Source organism: Indicator indicator, chromosome 11 (genome assembly GCF_027791375.1).
Source record: "Indicator indicator isolate 239-I01 chromosome 11, UM_Iind_1.1, whole genome shotgun sequence".
Taxonomy (NCBI): domain Eukaryota; kingdom Metazoa; phylum Chordata; class Aves; order Piciformes; family Indicatoridae; genus Indicator; species Indicator indicator.
Window position 1 is genome coordinate 2,658,870 of NC_072020.1, and position 19,943 is coordinate 2,678,812.

The following is a 19,943-nucleotide window of genomic DNA, read 5'->3' on the forward strand; positions in this document are numbered from 1 at the left end:
CCAAAACAAAAACAAACAAAAAAAAAATAGGGTCAACTGTGTTAGACTAAATTACATTATTGTATATGCTGCACTGAATGGAATTCTTGGATTATAATAATATAGAGAAGCATTGTTTGCATCATATTATGGCAATTTATCCTCACTAAAAGCCCCATCAGGAGTCCTTGCATCTTTTTTTTCCAAGAGCTTGTAAACCATCCAAGCCACCAGAACATGATTGTACAACAGTAAAATGTTTTGGTTTGTTTTTGTTTTTTTTTGCATTAAAATGACAAGTTTGGTTTAAAAAGAAAAAAAACACAAATGAAAAAAAAAATAACCCAAGCAAAAAAGGTACTCAGAGCTGTTATTTTTCCAAGTACACAACACCCTAGACAATTCAAGGCATCTCATTCTCCATCTAAATTAACCAAAAAAAACCCCAAACAAACAAAAAAAAATAAGATCTTTGTCATGCTGTTAAATCCATTACTATGGAAACAACTGGTGCAAAATTGGTCAAAAAGGATCCAACAAACACTGATGTCCAGGTTGGCATATTGGCAACTAATACAGAACTGGTGGTCAAAATGATGCATTTAAAATATCTTCCCTTTCTTCTTATTCTTTTCCAAGGTTCTGAAAACGACAGGAAAGAGAAAAGCAAAAGGAGTTGAAATAATGCAGATATGGTCTGCCTGAAAAAAGATGAAAATCACTGAAGGACATGGCATGAATGCATGAAACTTATTGTGTACACACAGCACTTGTGCTATGGGAAGTTGAGCAATGCATTCATAGAATGGCTCAGGTTGGAAGGGACCTCAGAGATCATCTCCTCCAACCTCCCCACCATGCCCAGGGACAACTCTCAACTAGACTCAGCTGCTCAAGGCCTCATCCAGCCTGGCCTTCAACACCCCCAGGCAGGAGGCAGCCACAACCTCCCTGGGCAGCCTGTTCCAGAGTCTCACCACCCTCCTGCTGAAGAACTTCTTCCCAAGATCCAGTCTAACCCTGCTCTCTCTCAGTTTCAAACCATTCCCCCTTGTCCTGTCTCTAGACTCCTGTAAGAAAAGTCACTCTGCAGCCTTCCTGTAGGATCCCTTCAGCTATTTGAAAGCAGCTCTTTTGGAGGAGTCTTCTCTTTTCCAAGCTGAACACCCCAGCTCCCTCAGCCTGTCCACATAGCAGAGGTGCTCCAGCCCTTGGATATCTTTGTGTCCCTCCTCTGGGTTTGCTCCAGCAGCTCTGTGTCCTTCTTATGATGGGGACACCAGAACTGGACACAGTATTCAAGGTGGGGCCTTGAAAGAGGTTCTTCTCCCTCTCTGATCTACTCTGGTGAGGCTGAATCTGGAATATTGTGTCCAGTTCTGGGCCCCTCAGTTCAAGAAGGACCTCAAGCAACTGCTTGAGAGAGTCCACAACAGAGCCACAAAGATGCTGTAGACCATGGAACATCTGCCTGTGAGGCCAGGCTGAGGGAGCTGGGGCTCTGCAGCTTGGAGCAGAGGAGCCTGAGGGGTGCCCTCATTGCTGTTGATAAAGATGTGCAGGGCAGTGTCAGGAGGATGGAGCCAGGCTCTGCTCAGGGAAGTCCAATGACAGCACAAGGGGCAATGGGGGCAAGCTGGAGCAGAGGAGGTGCCACAGGAACAGAAGGAAAAACTTTTTCACTGTGAGGGTGCCAGAGCCCTGGAGCAGGCTGCCCAGAGGGATTGTGGAGTCTCCTGCTGTGGAGACATTCCAAACCCACCTGGATGTGTTCCTGTGTGACCTGCTCTAGGCAATCCTGCTCTGGCAGGGGGGTTGGCCTGGCTGAGCTTTTGAGCTCCCTTTCCAGATCCTAACATCCTGTGCTTGTCCTGTGACCTGCAGGACAATGCTTCATTTTACCTGGAAGAATTCTGCTGTTCCAAGATCCGCTGCTGAGCTTCCCAGTTTGCTTTCTCATCCTCAAACTGGCGACGCTTCTCCTCCAACTCTTTGTGCTGGGCCTCCAAATTCTTTTTCATTTGCTCGTGGCGTCGCTGCAGCTGTAGGGAAAGTCAGGGATGGAGTCAATTAAGGGCAGAAGAGGCAGCAGCTCTTGGAGCTGCATTAACAGCAGCACCAACACTAACACAAGAAAACACAGGAGTGTGTTTCCTCTTCAGAGAAAGGAACTCTTGGTTCAAACACTCTTAAGGTTACAGAAACAAGCCAGGGCATTAATTCCATCTCTGAACTCAGAGTTAACAGAAAAAACCCCAAATGATGCCCAAGCTGCAAGCAGCTACAAGGTGACAAACTCAAGGAAATTCAAGAAAACATCTGCATATAAAAACGATCAAAGTAAAGAAGCCAATTATAGAGCATTAAAGTATCAGCAATGCACAAATTAGCAGTATCCTTGACTTTGTGGGGCAAAGCCAAAAACACCCTTCCCAAATGTAATTCGTCCTCTAGTACTAAGGATCTGTTTGGGGAGAAGGTATTGCTAGAACCAGTGTTGCTCAATATCTTTGTAGGTGCCATGGACAGAGGCACTGAATGCACCCTCAGCAAGTTTGCTGATGACACCAAGCTGTGTGGTGCAGCAGACAGGCTGGAGGGAAGGGATCCATCCAGAGGGACCTGGACAGGCTGGAGAGGTGAGCACAAGCCAACCTCATGAGGTTCAACAAGACCAAGGGCAGGGTCCTGCAGCTGGGTCGAGGCAATCCCAAGCACAAATCCAGGCTGGGCAGGGACTGGCTGGAGAGCAGCCCTGAGGAGAGGGACTTGGGGGTGCTGGGGGATGAGAAGCTCAACAGGAGCTGTCAATGTGCACTTGCAACCCAGAAAGCCAAGCAGAGCCTGGGCTGCATCAGGAGAAGTGTGGCCAGAAGGTCAAGGGAGGTGATTCTCCCCCTCTGCTCAGCTCTGCTGAGACCCCACCTGGAGTACTGCATCCAGGTCTGGAGCCTCTATTACAAGAAGGATATGGAGATGCTGGAAGGTGTCCAGAGAAGGGCCACCAGGATGAGCAGAGGGCTGGAGCTCCTCTCCTGTGAGGACAGACTGAGAGAGTTGGGGCTGTTCAGTCTGGAGAAGAGAGGGCTCCCAGGAGACCTTCTTGTGGCCTTCCAGGATCTGAAGGGGGCTACAAGAAAGCTGGGGAGGGACTTTTTAGGATGTCAGAGAGTGATAGGACTGGGGTGGGGATAGAACAAAGCTGGAAGTGGAGAGATTCAGGCTGGATGTGAGGAAGAAGTTCTTCCCCATGAGAGTGGTGAGAGCCTGGAATGGGTTGTCCAGGGAGGTGGTTGAGGCTCCAGCCCTGGAGGTGTTTGCAGCCAGGCTGGATGAGGCTCTGGCCAGCCTGCTGTAGTGTGAGGTGTCCCTGCCCATGGCAGGGGGGTTGGAACTGGCTGATCCTTGTGGTCCCTTCCAACCCTGACTGATTCTATGATTCTAGGTGGGGATTAATTTATTCCCTAATTACATATAAGTATTGTATTATTCCAACTAATTGCCTACACTGTCAGAAGAGTGTAATCATGGGTCAGGACTGACAATCAAATGTGAAAAAGGAGACACTGCTGCTTTGTTTTTCATGTAATGAGGAGGGGTTTGGAGGCCACAAGTATAAAAGGGTCCAAAAAGATCAGACACAAAAGACTGAGGAAGGCTAAATCCAGTGCCTGATTAAACACAGTGTTCCAGATAAAACATCCAGCTTTACAATCCTCAGAAGACTGCCTGGTGTATCCTAGCATTTCTATCCTTATCTATTTGCCTCTCCAAAAGAAATAAAATACAGACTGAGGTATTTTTTTGCTTGGATGCAATATGCCTTGGCTCCTTACAATGCCCAAGCTGCCAAGGATTTCAGCTACCCCCTTCCAAGTCACTTTCCCTCCAATTTGGAGACAAACTTCCTTTAAGGCTCAGTTTTGAACTTCTCTGGGAGGCTTCTTGTGAGAAGCTGCCTCCTCAAAATTCAAAACTCATTTTCTACTTGCATGGAATTTTATAACAGACTCTTAAAGAGATCATTTCAAGAGCTGCTTAAACCCCATTAAAAACCAAACCCAACAAAACCCACATGACAGAAATTGGAGTTAAATATTCTTAAAACTGATGTATGTGCAAACACCACCAGAGCACTGACAACCCTGGATCTTAGTCTGGCAGTTCTCACTCCCATGATTTCTTAGAGATATTCTATCAAGTTCCTGAAATGCTTCTTTAAAACTGATGTATGGATCTTAGTCTGGCAGCTCTCACTCCCATGATTTCTTAGAGATATTCTATCAAGTTCCTGAAATGCTTCTTTAAAACTGATGTATGGATCTTTGGCAGTTCTCACTCCAATGATTTCTTAGAGATATTCTATCAAGTTCCTGAAATGCTTCTTTAACATGCCAAGCAAATTATTACATAGCTTATGGAAACCATGAAAGGCTCCAGAATTTTTTTTTTTTTTTTTTAGCACCTGAAAGAAAAGAGGCATCAAATATTCCAAAGAAGAGGAAGCAAGAAAGGAGTATTTGAACATACTGTGAAAATAAAAAGAGAGAATAAATGTGTATTTGAAGTTTGGGCTTAAACCATTTCAAGCAAAGACAACAAGCTAGGAAAGAATAACTGGGATGTCTTTAAATATAAAAATCCAACAGTTCCTAGAGGGTATGTTGCAAAGTCTTGGCAAAAAAGAGCCTTCTCCACATTTGTTCAGCCTCATGCTTATTGGGGCTGAAGGTGTTTTGATTACCTCAGCTTCAGAGTCCTTCAGTTTTTGAACCTTCTCTTTGACTTTCATCTCAAACACCTGTTCCATTTCCATCTCCATTTTCTTCATTTTGGCTACATGCTCCCTCCTCTCCTCCTCCATCTGTGCCAGTGGGCTCCTGCCATAAATCCAGAAGAACAAGTTGGCTAATAAGAACTAATTTTTCCTGTCTGCTACATTAGGGCATCTGTAAAAAACCAACCAAACAACAACCAAAATCCCACAAAACCCCCCCAAAAAAACCCAAACAAAAAACCAAAACCAAACAAGACAAAACTGCTGAAGCATTAAGATAAATAACATCACTGTATGTACTGCTGGCTTCAATTCAATTTGAATCATTATATTAATTTTTTAGCTAAGCTTTTTCCCCCCCAAAAGGACATTTCCTGCAATATCTTTTTGCATTTAGGTTAAACAGAAACTCCTGACTTTCTATCTTTAGCAGGACCTGATCACAGGAAGAGAGGAAATCAAAGCTACAGCAACAACAGAAAAAAATTAGCATCTTCCAAGTGATCTTCAGGCATTTTTCTGATTCAAATATATATATATATATATATAAAATTAATGGAGATGATAAAAATTTTGAGAGTGTTGCAGACAAAAATCCCATTGCCTCCCTAGGTCCTTCAAAGTGAGCCCAAGAGGAAGTTAAGGTTACAACTGTGTGGAACACCATGGTCATAATTCTGAAGAGACAGCAACTGTGCAAAAAACCCAAAAAGGTTCAGGCAACTGAAAAAAAAAATTCATTTTTTAATCCAAGTGTTAGTTAGAAGGCTTGCCTTTAGAAAGCTGTTTATAAATTTAATGCCTAAAAATCATGGCCATGCATTTTTCTATACACTCTGTGGTAATTGCTCTCCTGGCTGCTGCTGAACTCTGGCTGCTGCCTTCAGCCTGCTATCCATGACAGAGGTTTTAAATAGCAAGTTTCCCCTTCAGCAGCCAATTAACCAGGGATGATTGCTGCACCCCAGTCCTGTTAAGACTTCGCTGCTGCTCAACAAAGAGCAATCAAAACAATCAGTGGGCTCTTGTTTCAGTTTTGAGTACACACATGGCTTAAAAAAAAAAGAAAAAGTTTTAACTACCATGTTGGGGGAAAAAAAAAAAATGAAGAGCTGAATATATTTGGAGCTGTTGTGACCAGTCAGCAGAGGGTATCTACTGTGTGTGCATGCAAAAGTCTCTCAGACCAGCAAATTGTGAAACAGAGGTAACAGAACCTCTGCTGACTGATCATAAGCCCAATCAAAAAGAGTATTTTTGCTTTCAATGTTCTTTTTTAAAACCTCAAAAAAAAAAAAAATCACAAAACCCCCTCCAAAAACGGCAACAAAAAACTTCTGATGCAAATCAGATGGAAAAAAAAGCAACTTAAAAGGAGAAAAGAATTTACTGAATTTCAGTGATGACTGAAACATAATTAGCAATGTCTCTTCTGATTCAGAATTTGCCCCTCATTCTTAAAGGGATGGAAGTCATTTGACTGTCAATGGCTTATTTTATCCTTCCTGCTTGCCCATTTTCATCAACTAACCTGGCAGTGCAATCAATGCCATATAAACTCAAGGCCATATCATCTTTGTCCTCAAATATTAAAAGGTGGTGACTGGTAGGGGAGAGTGAGGAAGAAGAAAACAGCATTTCCATTTAAAAAAAAAATAAATTGAATCTGAACTGATAGCTGCAAAGCTTGGATTGGTGAATAAAATGCTGTGTAATATATGGAAGTGAAACTGATCCTCAGTTTCCTGTTTAGGAATTCAAAAGGCCAACTTTTGTCAAGGAAAAAAAATGCTTTTAAAGAATGGTTAAACACAGGTGAAGTACAATAATACACAAAAATGAGCAGAGAAGGAAAGAAGAGGTGAGTAGCAGCACTTTTAGAAAGCTGATCAGCTGTCAAAACAGCACTATTTTCTTGTTATCTTCCAAAAGTGTAAAGTTCTCAAATGTATTTGCTCTTCAAAATTTGACCTGGGTAGCAGATCTGAGTGCTGAGTCACAGAATCATCAGGGAATGGCTTAGGTTGGAAGGGACCTTAGAGATCACATCTGCTCCAACCTCCCCACCATGGGCAGGGACAACTCTCAACTAGACTCAGCTGCTCGAGGCCTCGAACAACCCCAGGGAGGAGGCATCTGCTGTCTCCAGAGTCTCACCACCCTCCTACTGTAGAACTTCTTCCTAAGACCCAGTCTAACCCTACTCTCCCTCAGCTTCAAACCATTCCCTCTTGGCCCTGAGGAATCATTGCTGCAATTTCTACAGCCCTGAAAGGGGAGCAGAACCATCCTTCTACTGACAACCCAATAAGCTAAGGGGGATGGCATGGGAGCTGTATTTGGAGAGGGGTAACAAATCAGTCTGCACAGAACATTTGATTAACAAGGGAGCATTTACACTTGAGAGCTTTACAACACAGGCCACACTGATTTTGTTAGGTCTGGAGTATGCGATGTGGGTAAGAGCACATCATCCTCCACTTCAGGACAAAAACACACAGGGGATTTGTGAACAACAACAACAACAAAAAAAGAGCTGAAGGAAAACCAGCAAATCACTAAACAAAGACAGAAAATATTTGCTTGAACAGGATGGATGTTTAAAGCAGCCCTCTATGTTAATCTGCAAAACACAGAAATTACTCTAAGTATGTGCAAAGTGGAACCTCTGCGACCCAGCAATAAGGGAGAAAAAAACCCAAACCATGGTCAGAAAATCAATTGATTCGTTCCCCAAATTCAATGTAGAGGCTGTAAATTTACAGATCAGGATGGAAATTCCTCTGATTCTTTATAAGTATCTACAGGAAGACTGGAAATTCCTCTCATTCTTTAGAAGTACAAAGGTGAAGCTATGGAGAGGAACTGGGGGAATTTCACAGAGTTTTATCCATTTCTAACTCATTGTTGAAATTTGAGTAAATTTATCTGGAGGCTTTTAGGCCAAAATTTTGTTTTCTAAAGAGAAAAGGATTTTGCAAAGAGATTTGTCACTGAAAGTATTTAGAATTTCTTTAAGTTTACATTAGTACAGCTTTAGAGAAAAATAATAAAATAAGGAAGAAAAAAACCCCAAACCCCACAACTGCTAGGGAAATAAATAAATAGGGAAAAAAAACAATGCCATGAGTGGGAGAACAGGAAATTGTTTTCAATTTGAAACATTATACAGTGAAATTCTTTTAGTGTTTATATAAATTTATTTTATTTTTTTTTTGTCTTTAAGGTGTTTTTTGTTTTTGGAAAAATTTAAATGACCACTTACATGCCTTCAACTGTGTCAAATCTAAAAAACAAAAAATACAAGAGGCTTAGCTTAGCATGCTTAAATAAAACCACAAAAGCAAAAAAATAAAAAAAAGGCAAGAAAAAAAAAGCAATAATTTTAAAAAGCAAAAACATTATTAAGTGATTCCTACAGCTAATGATCTCCTCCTGAAAAAGCAAATTTTGTTTTCACAAGAAAAGATTTCGTTAAAGCCTGTTATAGTTTTGCAAATTCAGTCAGCAAAATCACTACACCACCAGGTAAATATGAATGCAGGTACTTTCAGGAGGAGCTTTCCTACAACACAAACGTTTTGAAGGATTTTTTGGGGGCAGAAGCAACCACTTGCTCCAAACAAAGTCGTTGGAAACCGATGCCACGTGGAGGCTGAGCTGTGGATTTACAAATCGTCACCTAGTGAAGGACGCTGGATGAAAGCCCCCAGAAGTCCTTGCTGGCTGCGGGGTGGTTGGACCAGACGACCTTTAAAAGGTCCCTTCCAACCCAAAGCCTTCTGTGACGCTGTGCTCGACCGCGGCGGCGCTGCAGAAGGAGCAGCGGAGCCGCACGGCCAGCAGAGGTCTCAGCGGCGGCAGGGCTCGGCTCTGCGCAAGGCTCGGCCGCAATGTCAGTGTCACCTCCCCACAGCGTGATGCTTAACCCCACGCTGCCTTGCCCTAGTCAGTGCTACAGGAGGGAGGGGAACAAAAAAAAGCCTGAAGAGAAGATTCGGAGAGTAAGTCTCACCGTAGAGCAAGGTGGACTTAAAGTTAGACCCGATTCCCAGAGGCCACTGAGAACATAGGAAAAGGGGTTAGACCTGGTCTCAGCTAAGCAGTTAGGAGGACTTTAGGCATTGTGTATTTTGTTACCCTGTGTTATTGAACAGCTCAGCAGGTGGCTGAGCCTCGTCTTTACAAGGATTTTTGCTTTGCAGTTTGCTGTAGGAAGTGAGTTTCAAAGATTGCCCAAGCTAAAACGCTTCCATCTCAGAGCAAACACACAACTTTCTCACATCACAGCATGCTGTGAAATCTCAATTACCACAGCTGGAAGAGACAAGTTTGCCTTAAGTGTGAAGATTAACCTGGCCATTTTGTTTGCTTTATGTTTTTCTCCACCACCCCCCCCCCCGCCCCAGTGGTTGGGATGATGTTGAAAATCCCCACATTAAGGAAAACAAAACCACCAGAGCTACACAATGCTGGAAGATACATATTTTAGATGGCACTTAGGTCAAGTTACTTGCAGAACAGTCCAAGTTTCACCGAATCAAAGGAGAAATCAGAGAGAAAATGATCAGCTGAACTTCAGCTGATCAACTGGAACTGCTTCAATTCATCTGCCCAGCATTAGGAAAGCCTGCAGCACACACTCCTGCTTGTTTTGACATTTTTCGGTCAAAGAAATACCTTAACAGTTGCAAGAAAAACAGAGATCTGCTAAAGCCATAAAAATACAGCTGTTTGAAAGGCACAAAAGGTCATCCCAGGCTCCCAAGAGCTGCCAGGAGGAGATACTTTTGGAACAGTGCAAGCAGCACTCTGTGCATCTCCTCATGCATCTCTCCTCCGCCAGCTTCCAGAAGGCCAGCAGCACTGGAGCGCCTTAGAGCTGCAGGTTGTGTCTGTGTCTATCCGTGTCTAACAGTGTGCTTGTCACACCACCAGATAGGAGATGGAGACCTGCTCTAATGCTAGAGAGACACAGGATCTGCCTCTCCTGTGAAAGGATCAAGTTTCCAAGTCAAACACTGCTCCATTTTGAAGCCCAGGCATCGCTTTCCAAAGGCGAGCAAAGTCCTAAGGGAATGCAGAGATGAACTGCTTGCTATCTGTTCTTCCCTCTCTCAATTAATCACCAGGAAGACACATGGCTATCAGCAAAACTCCTTCTATCCTGCCTAACTATGCTGGATTCAAAGCTGCAAGCACACTGAAGAAAAAAAAAAAAACAAATAAAAAGCTTAAAAAAATAATTAAAAAAAAATGCTGCAACTCAAGATGTGGATAAGGTAGCAAGAAAGAGAACCAGCAGCTGCTTCAGAACCAGGACATGCATTCAAGAATTTGATTTCTTATTAAGACACTATAAGGAAAGGTTCAAAGTTATTTCTTACAAGTTTGCAGTTGGTTTTGCCATCTTTAGGTGACCAAATCAAATTGATCAAACGGAGACAATTTGTTTCTTCTCTTGGAAAAGAGAAAACCTCAGAGCACCTCTGAGCTGCAGCACTGCAGTGTTCCAAGTGACAGATTTCTTATGGAGAGAACTGCTCCAAAAGGCAAATTTATCTAGAAATAGTCAGGTGGGGACAAGCACAGGGATCTGAGATGGCAGGAGATGCAAATGTAAGCATGGGTCAGAAACCAGAATGAACTCCAGACCTTCTCAGGGTGAATTCTAGCTAAAAAGGAAATCTCAGCAATGCTACCAGCAACTGACTGGGGAGGATGATGCAACTCTGCTCTCAAAAGATAAAACAGTGTTGCAATAATTTTCCTGCCATGATAAGCAACCATAGAAGTAGTCAGGGCAGCATTTCAAAGATGACAGTAGTGGGTCTGGATTTTCCAAGCTTCCGAACATCTATTAACCCATTCTTCTCTTAAAGTGAGCATGGAACATTCAACATCAAAAGCACCAACAATCCCCCAAACAGTATAGCAACCAATAGAGAAAGACCAAGGTACAAAAAACTTTGCAATGAGTAGCAGTGAAATGAAACTCAAGCCAAAAAAAATGGTCAATGTAAGGACTCTCTTCAGAATTGCATCTAATAAACCACAGTTATTTAACACTGGTGCAAACCTTAGTGAAACAGAGAAAATGAGAGGTACAGAGTGCTCAAAACAGAACACAGTGAAGAGGCAACTGACTGGATGATACAAATAAAACCAGATACCTCTCACCCCACAGAAAAAAAAACCTCAAATTCCCCAAATCCCACCACCAACATCCCTAAACCAAGTGAAAATCAGAACAAAATGAAAGTGCAATACAACCTGAAGAAGAACTTACTTTGTTAGCTGCCCTTTGTTTTTGTTGTTGTCCACACCGTTGTATGTAACAGCTGCCAGTTTCCTGCTCCTGTAGTTCTCATAATGTACATTATTAGTGACATCCTTCAGGTCCTGCATGTGAGTTCTGTCAATAAGTGGCATTTAGCAGCTTAGTACAACAAATATAAATACCAGCTGGGAAAAAAAAAGTATCAGTCCATGTTCATTTGGCAGATTGACTTCATTAAATTCCATCTCTCTGTTAATGCCTCCTTCCCTGCAAGGCTGTCCTCCTCCCATTTAAATTACTGCTGTCAAGGCAGCAGGAAGGCTGCAGAAGGACTCTTTTCAAAGGCCTGGAGAGATAGGATGAGGGGCAATGGTTTTGAATCAGAGATTTAGATTGGATGTTAGGAACAAGCTCTTCTGCACCATGAGGGTGGTGGAACACTGCAACAGGTTGCCCATGGAGTTGGTTGAGGTCCATCCCTGGAGATATTCAAAGTCAGGCTGGATGAGGCTCTGAGCAACCTGATCCAGTGAAGGATGCCCCTGCTGACTGCAGAGGGGGTTTGGACTGGATGACCTTTGGAGGTCCCTTCCAACCCAAACCATTCTATGACTGTATGATTCCGTAATACCAAATTGTTTTTTCACTGAACTATCTGAAGCTTGCAATATTTCAATCACTGCAGGCCCAATCTTTGGGTAAACTGAGTTCTGTGGATAAACTTAGAAATAGTTGGGAGAACAAATATGAAACTTGTGCATTACTACTGCAGCAAGTGCACCAAAGCACATCAGGCAAGAAACAGACAACCCAAAACCTCCTACTTCCTATCTTTCAAGTCTGCAAAAGCTAAAAACTCAAGACTAAGATAAAGTATTACCTTCCTTTAATAACTCTCCATTGTCAGCTTAGAGGAAAGCAAAGCTTAATAAACCAAACTAACAGTTGCTGAGCTGCTGCATAGCAACTAACATAATGCATGCAGCACAGGCACTCTTGCTTTAGACAACAGCACCACTCAAAATGTGGTTTTCAAACCCACCTGCAACTAAGTCCTCAGCAGCACTAACAGGCAACTCAGGCTCCTATGGTCTATCACAGTTATCAAGAACAAGACACCAGAAAGTGAAGAACTATTTAACAAAAACTGTTGCACAAGAGCTATTTAACTGAATCACCACCACCTCCCCACTGCTTGCTAACTGGGGTTAAGTAAGACAGCACAGAGCAGAAGATACTGTTTGCAATTAAAAATATGGGGATTAATTAGCAACCCCCCTAGCTCAAATCCTTTTCTTCTCCAAGATTTGGCTTTATAATCTCTTGGCCATACTAGAAAACAAAAGTTACCTGTAAGGGAAGTTAACTTACCTTATCAACATGTTCCTCAGAATTGTGAAGTCACAGTGCTCACCATTTTCAACTGCAAAAAAAAGAAAAAAGAAAAAAAAAGGTAAATTTTGGTTGAAAGGCCAACCAAATATGTGTCTTACACAAAGGTAAGGCTTTGAGAGGTCTCCCAGCCTTTATGCTCCTTCCAACAACAGATGCCTTGCAGCCCTTCCTTATTCAAGCAGTGTGTGTTAACAGTAGGAGAGCATTAACCACGCAGCACTAGAATCACAGAGCGGTAGGGGTTGGAAGTGACCTCTGGCGATCATCAACCCCTACCAACAAAGCTCCTGTGCTCCCCTAACCCATACTGGCACACCCCAAGTCAGTACAGGACAATAAGGTGCTACACAGAAACACAGTTTTGCCACTTTATGGTCCTAGGGAGGCCCTGCCAGCACAGCTGCATAATTAAGGATCAGACATTACCTGAAGACCACAGGCTGGATGCAGCTATCATCAAAACCTTTAGAAGACCTGATCTAGTGGAGGATGTCCCCACTGACTGTAGGGGGTTGGACTGGATGACCTTTGGAGGTCCCTTCCAACCCAAACCATTCTATGATTCTAAGACAGACTTAATGCAGTCTCTTTCTACCTGCCCCACCAAAGGAATTGCAGAATCTTCATTTTAATGTGGACTTAGTTCTTTACTAACTAATCAAGGAAGGTTGTGTATTTAATTTGCCTACAGGCCAAAAGAAAGAGGAGTGGCAGCTGTCATTAGATGCCACCTATTCCACTGTGCCTCTCATCATCCCCTTACTGGAGAAGAGGCTGATTCTGTGGATGGCATTTCCCTGAGGGACAATGAAATGACACTGGAGAAAAAAAAAAATCCACACAGAGAAGGCAACACAAAAAGCTCTTAACATAGACAGATGAAAGGCATGATGCAGGTCCCAATGTGCCCCTGAAGCAGAGATGGACAATTTCATGGGAAGAAGGAAGAAAACCAGGATGAAGGAATGAAAATAAGCCAAGTTCAGTGAATCCTGCAGAAAACTGAAGCATTTAGCCTGTTTGTGTGTTCACCTTGTCTCTGCACTCCTGAATTACTTTATTTATCCTGTGGTTTTACACAAACTGGGAAGTCCTGCTCAGATAAGTCCATGGAGTCATACTCCCTCAAAAAAAGCATCCTCTCTAAGTATTCTATCCTTAGCCACAGACTTAAAACCACCTACAGAGGATCCTATCAGTTAGGCTACTTCTTCCCTACTGAAAGTTGTACAATCACGAGTGTGAAACATGGATGGAGTAATTTTCTTTAAAAAAAAAAAAAATCAAGAAAACCAGCACCATTTTGTAGAGCTCCAAATGCTAAGAGCCTGAAATAAAGCTGGATCCTCTCTGGTGCAGCTGGTTTGCACTTACTGCCAAACCTCACTTCCTGCCAGACAACACATTTCAAAGTGCTTCAGCATTTTTCTTTCAAGTATTGGTCCATACACTGCTTGTTGGTTCAGGGTTTGGTGGGTTGGGTTTGTTTCTTTTTTTTTGGTCTGTTTTACACTGCATCAAATTTATAGTCCATTGCCTTCAGATGCCAGAAACAATGAGATAATCAATCAATCAATCAATCTTCTCTTGAGTCAATGTGCACACTACAAGGAAAAAATTCAATGAGCATGGAAAACCAGTTTAACAGTGATTGTTTCACTGCACAGCATTGTGTGGGTCACAATGGTTACCAGAAGAACCATAACAGTAAAAAAACAAGTTTTGAATTAATAATAATTGAAAAAAAATATATATAAAGCCCCAAACCAACCAAGCAAACTATTAAGAGTATTCAAATTCATTAGCAGCTACCTTTTTGTTGCTACACCCCTGCAACTGAGACTGAAATGTCTTTGGAATAAAGCCCAAATTCTTCCAGAAACTTTCAAGTGAATTTATGTGAGCCAAGCTGATCAAATGAACATTTTGAAGGTGAACACTCTAGGAAGAAGAATTTAAGTAAGAGGAAGCTCTTATATGAAGAAAAATAAAGAATGTAAGCAAACAGTGGTAATCTAAGCCTCACCATACGCTCAGCACAGCAGTAAGTTACCACAGGTTTTACAGCTCTTGAGTGAAGCTTCAACAGGAACCCTGCCTGCAAACACACACAGTGCTGAGCCTGTACCTTTTTCCAAGACTATCAATATTGGAAGGCAGCTCAAAGGTCCGCCCAAAGTCTTCCCTAGGCTGAACAACCTCAGCTCCCTCAGCTTATCCTCATAGCAGAGGTGTTCCAGCCCTTAAGGATAGGCTGAGGGAGCTGGGGGTGTTCAGCCTGGAGAAGAGAAGACTCCAGGGGCATCTCAGAGCTGCCTTCCAATACCTGAAGGGATCCTACAGGAAGGCTGAAGAGGGACTTTCCTACAGGTGTCTAGAGACAGGACAAGAGGGAATAGTTTGAAGTTGAGGGAGAGCAGGGCTAGACTGGAGCAGAGGAAGAAATTTTTCAGTAGGAGGGTGGTGAGACTCTGGAATAGGTTGCCCAGGGAGGTTATAGATGCTTCCTCCCTGGGGGGTGTTCAGTGCCAGGCTGGATGAGGCCTTGAGCAGCTGAGTCTAGTAGAGAGGTGTCCCTGGGCATGGTGGGGAGGTTGGAGCAGCTGACCTCTGAGGCTCTTCCAACCTGAGCCATTCTATGATTCTATGAAAATAACAAAAGGGGTATTTGATAGATTTCCAGGCCAGAGCACATTCAGATGAAGCATTTCCAACAAAGCAAGTATAGATTAACGTGTAATAAGTCTTAAATGGATAAAAAAAAAGAAAATCTCATGAGAAAAGCCTTACCTTCTGCAACACCCCATGGGTACTGCCTGCCTCTGACTCTCTTGCCATTGACTTCAATGATGGTGTTGCTCCCTACCACAGCAAGAGGTAAACGGTCCTAGGAAAGAAAATGTGAGTTGAAAACCAAAAAATACATCAAAATTTCTACTGCCAAGAGACAACTGCAAGCATGCCTCTGCAGAAACTTGCTGTCAGCTGCTTTTGCTGCTGTAACACTGCAATGCAGCTTACCCCAACTGCAGGAATAATTATCTTTACTGACCTCTGGCTAGTTTAATGGCACATATATATATACACACCCAGCTCTGGAATCCCTTACACTGTTCTAGTCTGGAAATCTAGTTAAGAAACAGACATTACTCTTACTTAGTAAGCTCAGCAACAGGCAAACCATTTCCTATTTACTCCACTGCAGAATAATTATTTATCAGTTCAGATTCTCACTGGCTGCAAAGACTGTTACTGTGACTGGATCTTGTACTCAGTTTGCAAAGGTTTGGCAAGGAACTACTCCAAGTTCTTGTTTTCAGCTGAACCAAAAATCCTCCCAGCCTAACAAGCAGCAAAGAAGCCAAGAGGAGCTGCAAATGGCTGAAAGGGACAGGGTACAGAGCTAAGCATTTTGGATTTTTGTTCATGTTTTTATTCTGCTCTTCTCCTTTTAGCTTAGTCCCAGAATATTTTCCACTTGTGTTGATCTATCCTAGATGGTTCCCACTGGAACAAAAATAAACTAAAAGCTCTTACAGGCTGTTAAAGCTACTGAACAAACAGAAGAAGAAACCTAAGCAAGAGGGACTCCAACATAAAAGAACATAAACTGGTAAGAGGTTGGAGGCTGATCTGTTGGAGAGCAGCTCTGGGGAAAAGGACCTGGCAGTCCTGGTGGGAAACAAAATGATCATGAGCCAGCAATGTGCCCTTAGAGCCAAAAGGCCAATAGCATCCTGGGGTGCATTAAGAGTGTGGTTAGGAGGTCAAAAGAGGTTCTTCTTCCCCTCTACTCTGTCCTGCTGAGGCTGCATCTGGAATATTGTGTCCGGTTCTGGGCCCCTCAGTTCAAGAAGGACCTCAAGCAACTGCTTGAAAGAGTCCAGCACAGAGCCACAAAGATGCTGAAGGCAGTGGAACATCAGTACAGTACAGAGCTGGGGCTCTGGAGCTTGGAGCAGAGGAGCCTGAGGGGTGCCCTCATTGCTGTTGATAAAGATGTGCAGGGCAGTGTCAGGAGGATGGAGCCAGGCTGGGCTCAGGGATGTCCAATGACAGCACAAAGAGCAATGGGGGCAAGCTGGAGCAGAGGAGGTGCCACAGGAACAGAAGGAGAAACTTTTTCACTGTGAGGGTGCCAGAGCCCTGGAGCAGGCTGCCCTCAGAGGTTATGGAGTCTCTTTCTGTGGAGACTTTCACAACCCACCTGGTCACATTCCTATGTGACCTGCTCTAGGTGATGCTGCTCTGGCAGAGGGCTTGGACTGGATGATCTTTCAAGGTCCCTCCCAACCCCTAGCATTCTGATTCTGTGAAACCAAATCCATGACTAAACACAGAGAAAGCCGTTCAAACAGCCTGCCAGTCCTTCTGGTTTTCAGTCATTTGTCTCCACTAAGGTTTCAGGATATCAATTAGCTGGACAGCAATTAACTGTGCTGCACACAGTATGCCTCTGCACACCTCTGAGACAGCCCTTGCCTCCTTCAGAGTTCTGAACCCAACAAAATGTGGTAGGTGGATAAAAGTCAAGTAGGGATGGAATAAAGAGAAAGTAACCCTTTCAGAGTTCATGAAGTGAACATCACCTTGTGTTTTCATTCCAATTTTAGCCACTGAAGGACTTAAATTCTCCCCAAGTGTCAACCATTGCCTCAGCTGAGGCATTCTTAGAGCAGCTTTGTATCTGATTTTTTTAGTCTTCTAAGGGTTTTGGTGGGCTCTTCATCCACAACAAAGTTTTCACTCCTTACCCTCCCCTACCCCCCAACCTCAGCAAGCAGTTTGTCCACAAGAAAATGCTTTACCTTTATCTTTTTAACAATCTTATTTTCTTCTTCATCATCTGTTTCTGGAAATTCATATATTTTAATTTTGTGTTCTTGGATTTCTTTCATTATCTAAAACAAGCAAACAAACAAAAAATCTGTTAGCTGGTTGAGGAATTTACCTTGCTTCCTTTTTCTTTATTATGAAGATCCTTGGATGTTGAAGTGACTAAGCTACCTCACAAAACTTGCATGTTTAACACCATTAGGGATTATTGGCACTGGAACAGGTTGCCCAGGGAGGTGGTTGAGACCCCATCCCTGAGTATATTCAAGGTGAGGCTGGTCAGGGCTCTGGGCAACCTGATCCTTTGGAGCCCCTGCCAGCACAGCTGCATAATTAAGGATCAGACACAACCTGAAGACCACAGGCTAGATGCAGCTATCATCAAAACCTTGACAAGACCTTCTGGGCAACCTGATCTAGTTGAGGATGTCCCTGCTGACTGCAGTGGGGGTTGGACTAGATGACCTTTGGAGGTCCCTTCCAACCCAGACCATACTGTGATGATCATCTCTCCTTAGCCAGCAGAAGACAGGCTCAGAGGGGCAGAGCCTCACAGCTAACAGAGTAGTATCCATCAACACCAAGCAGTAAAAACAAACTTCAGCTTCCTACAACAGAGCAAACAGAGATTTATACTGATGGGACTTCTACCTCCACGTGCCAAAAGTAATACAACACAGCTTAAATTTTCAGCCTAGTCTCACCATTGAGTCCCTTATAAAACATAACAAAAAATAATCCCTAAACCCAACCAACCATAAAAAAAACCCTGCTTCTGTCACTCCTTTTCTTTTTTCTACCTCACCTGAGCATCAGTTTTTTGAAGCAGGATCACCTGCCTATTTTAATAGAGCTTGTGACTGACAGACTGATTTCAGCATTCAGTTGTGTTATAAAAAAAAAATAAAATATTTGCAAGCACCAATGAAAATTTCAGAATAACTAAAAAATGTCCAACTGTGTTGGTTTTAGTTTTGTCTGGAGGAGATTTTTAAAAACAAACTGATGAGTTTCCCAGAATTTTAGAGAGGGGAAAAAAAAATGTATTAGACCATTTAGCTGACAGCTGCACTGCAGAGCCCTGGGGAGTGTTTCCAGTTCATCAGTTTGCAGTCTTGTAAGAACTTAAGTTTCCCATTTGTGCAAGGACTTACTGTGCCAAGTTGATTTGGGGAAGTCTCCTCTATTGGAAGTCTCACCAATTTATTGATAAAGCTGCTTATAAAATTGCCCTGCCCATGGCAGGGGGGTTGGAACTAGATGATCCTTGAGGTCTCTTCCAACCCTGACAATTCTGTGATTCTGTGATTCTAAATTCAGAAATATTCTGGGTTTCACTATTCTATCTCCCTCTACATAACTCTCCCCCTACCCCAAACCATGAAATGCAGCCAAACCAGAATTCAGGTCCATAGCACCTTGCTTAAGCTTCTCCAGGGCAGAAAATAGCCTTTAGTTTTTAGACTTAAGTCAAAAGTTTTGCACAGAATCTCTCTTAACGCAAATTTCTTCCCCCCACCCCGAATCTGTGCAAGCTGAAACTGGATGCAGTTTAGGGGTAAACTTTGTCAATGGTTGGTGGACTTGATGATCCCAGGGGTCTTTTCCAACCTGAATGATTCTTTGATAAGAAACTTCATGCCTTGTCTTGCCCTTTTCTGGGCCCTCTTTCCTCATGCAACAGAGCAATGCTCTACTCTGATCACATAGTTGAAATAAACCATAAACCACTTGGAGGTATCAACACCAAATTCACTCTACAAATACAAGAGAGTTGTATCAGTGATATCAAGGTCAGAATTCATTTCATCACCTTTAAACTGCATTGCCACAGCCCAAGACTGAACAACAGCTACATTGATTCTTATCTAATAGCTGAGGTGTATTGAATACATACAGCACACCAACACAGAAGTGAATAACACAAAGCAATCAATCAACAGTCCTGTGATAGATATCCCTTAAATAAAACAAACAAATCAAACAAAAAACCCTCCCCAAACCAAACAAACCCCAAAAGCCAAACAAAACAACCCTCTAACAGCTAAAGACCCACAACCCCCCCCCAAACCCCCAAAACACATAAAAACCTAACACACAAACCACCAAAAAAACCCCAACAGAAGATCAACAAAAACCCAAACCCAAAGACCTCAACCAACAAAAAAAAAAAAAACACCCAAAGAAAAAATAACACACCAAAGAAAAAAAAAAAAACAAACCCCAACCTAATTAAAAAAAAAAACAAACAACAAAACCACAACCAAACCCCCCAAACTAAAAAATCCATCCCAAAACAACAAACAACAAAAAACCCAAACCAACATAAAAAAGCCTTCCAAAAACTGGATTAAACCCCCTAAAAGTACACTAATAAAAAACACCCCCTCAAAACACCACACACACACAAAGTAAAAAATCCAAAAAGAACTAAAAAAAAAAAAACACCAAAAACCCAAAGGTCACAAAAATGATAAAACTCCAACCAATACAAAAACCCCAAAACACAGAAAACCCAACCCCCCCCAACACAACAACAACAAAACTACAAAAACCCTCCCAAAAAATGGATACAAACCCCAAAAACACACACACAAAAAAACCAAAGAAAAGCCACACACAAAGTAAAAAGAAACCAAAACCAACCAAAATGAAACAAACCCAAATTCACAAAGG

At 42.6% G+C, this 19,943-nt stretch overlaps 1 protein-coding gene across 1 annotated transcript in view; it reads right to left on the reverse strand.

Annotated features, from left to right (window-relative positions):
* Positions 1-327: 327 nt before the first annotated feature.
* SEPTIN7 (septin 7) overlaps positions 328-19,943 on the reverse strand; it is an 89,236-nt gene continuing 69,620 nt past the window's right edge. The window contains exons 10-17 of the mRNA XM_054384942.1: positions 17,240-17,332; positions 15,222-15,318; positions 12,408-12,459; positions 11,046-11,171; positions 8,022-8,042; positions 4,724-4,859; positions 1,882-2,021; positions 328-621 (exon numbers count right to left, since the gene is read on the reverse strand). Coding sequence (XP_054240917.1) covers positions 582-621; positions 1,882-2,021; positions 4,724-4,859; positions 8,022-8,042; positions 11,046-11,171; positions 12,408-12,459; positions 15,222-15,318; positions 17,240-17,332 — 705 coding nt within the window. The 3' untranslated portion in view covers positions 328-581. The remainder of the gene's footprint in view (positions 622-1,881; positions 2,022-4,723; positions 4,860-8,021; positions 8,043-11,045; positions 11,172-12,407; positions 12,460-15,221; positions 15,319-17,239; positions 17,333-19,943) is intronic.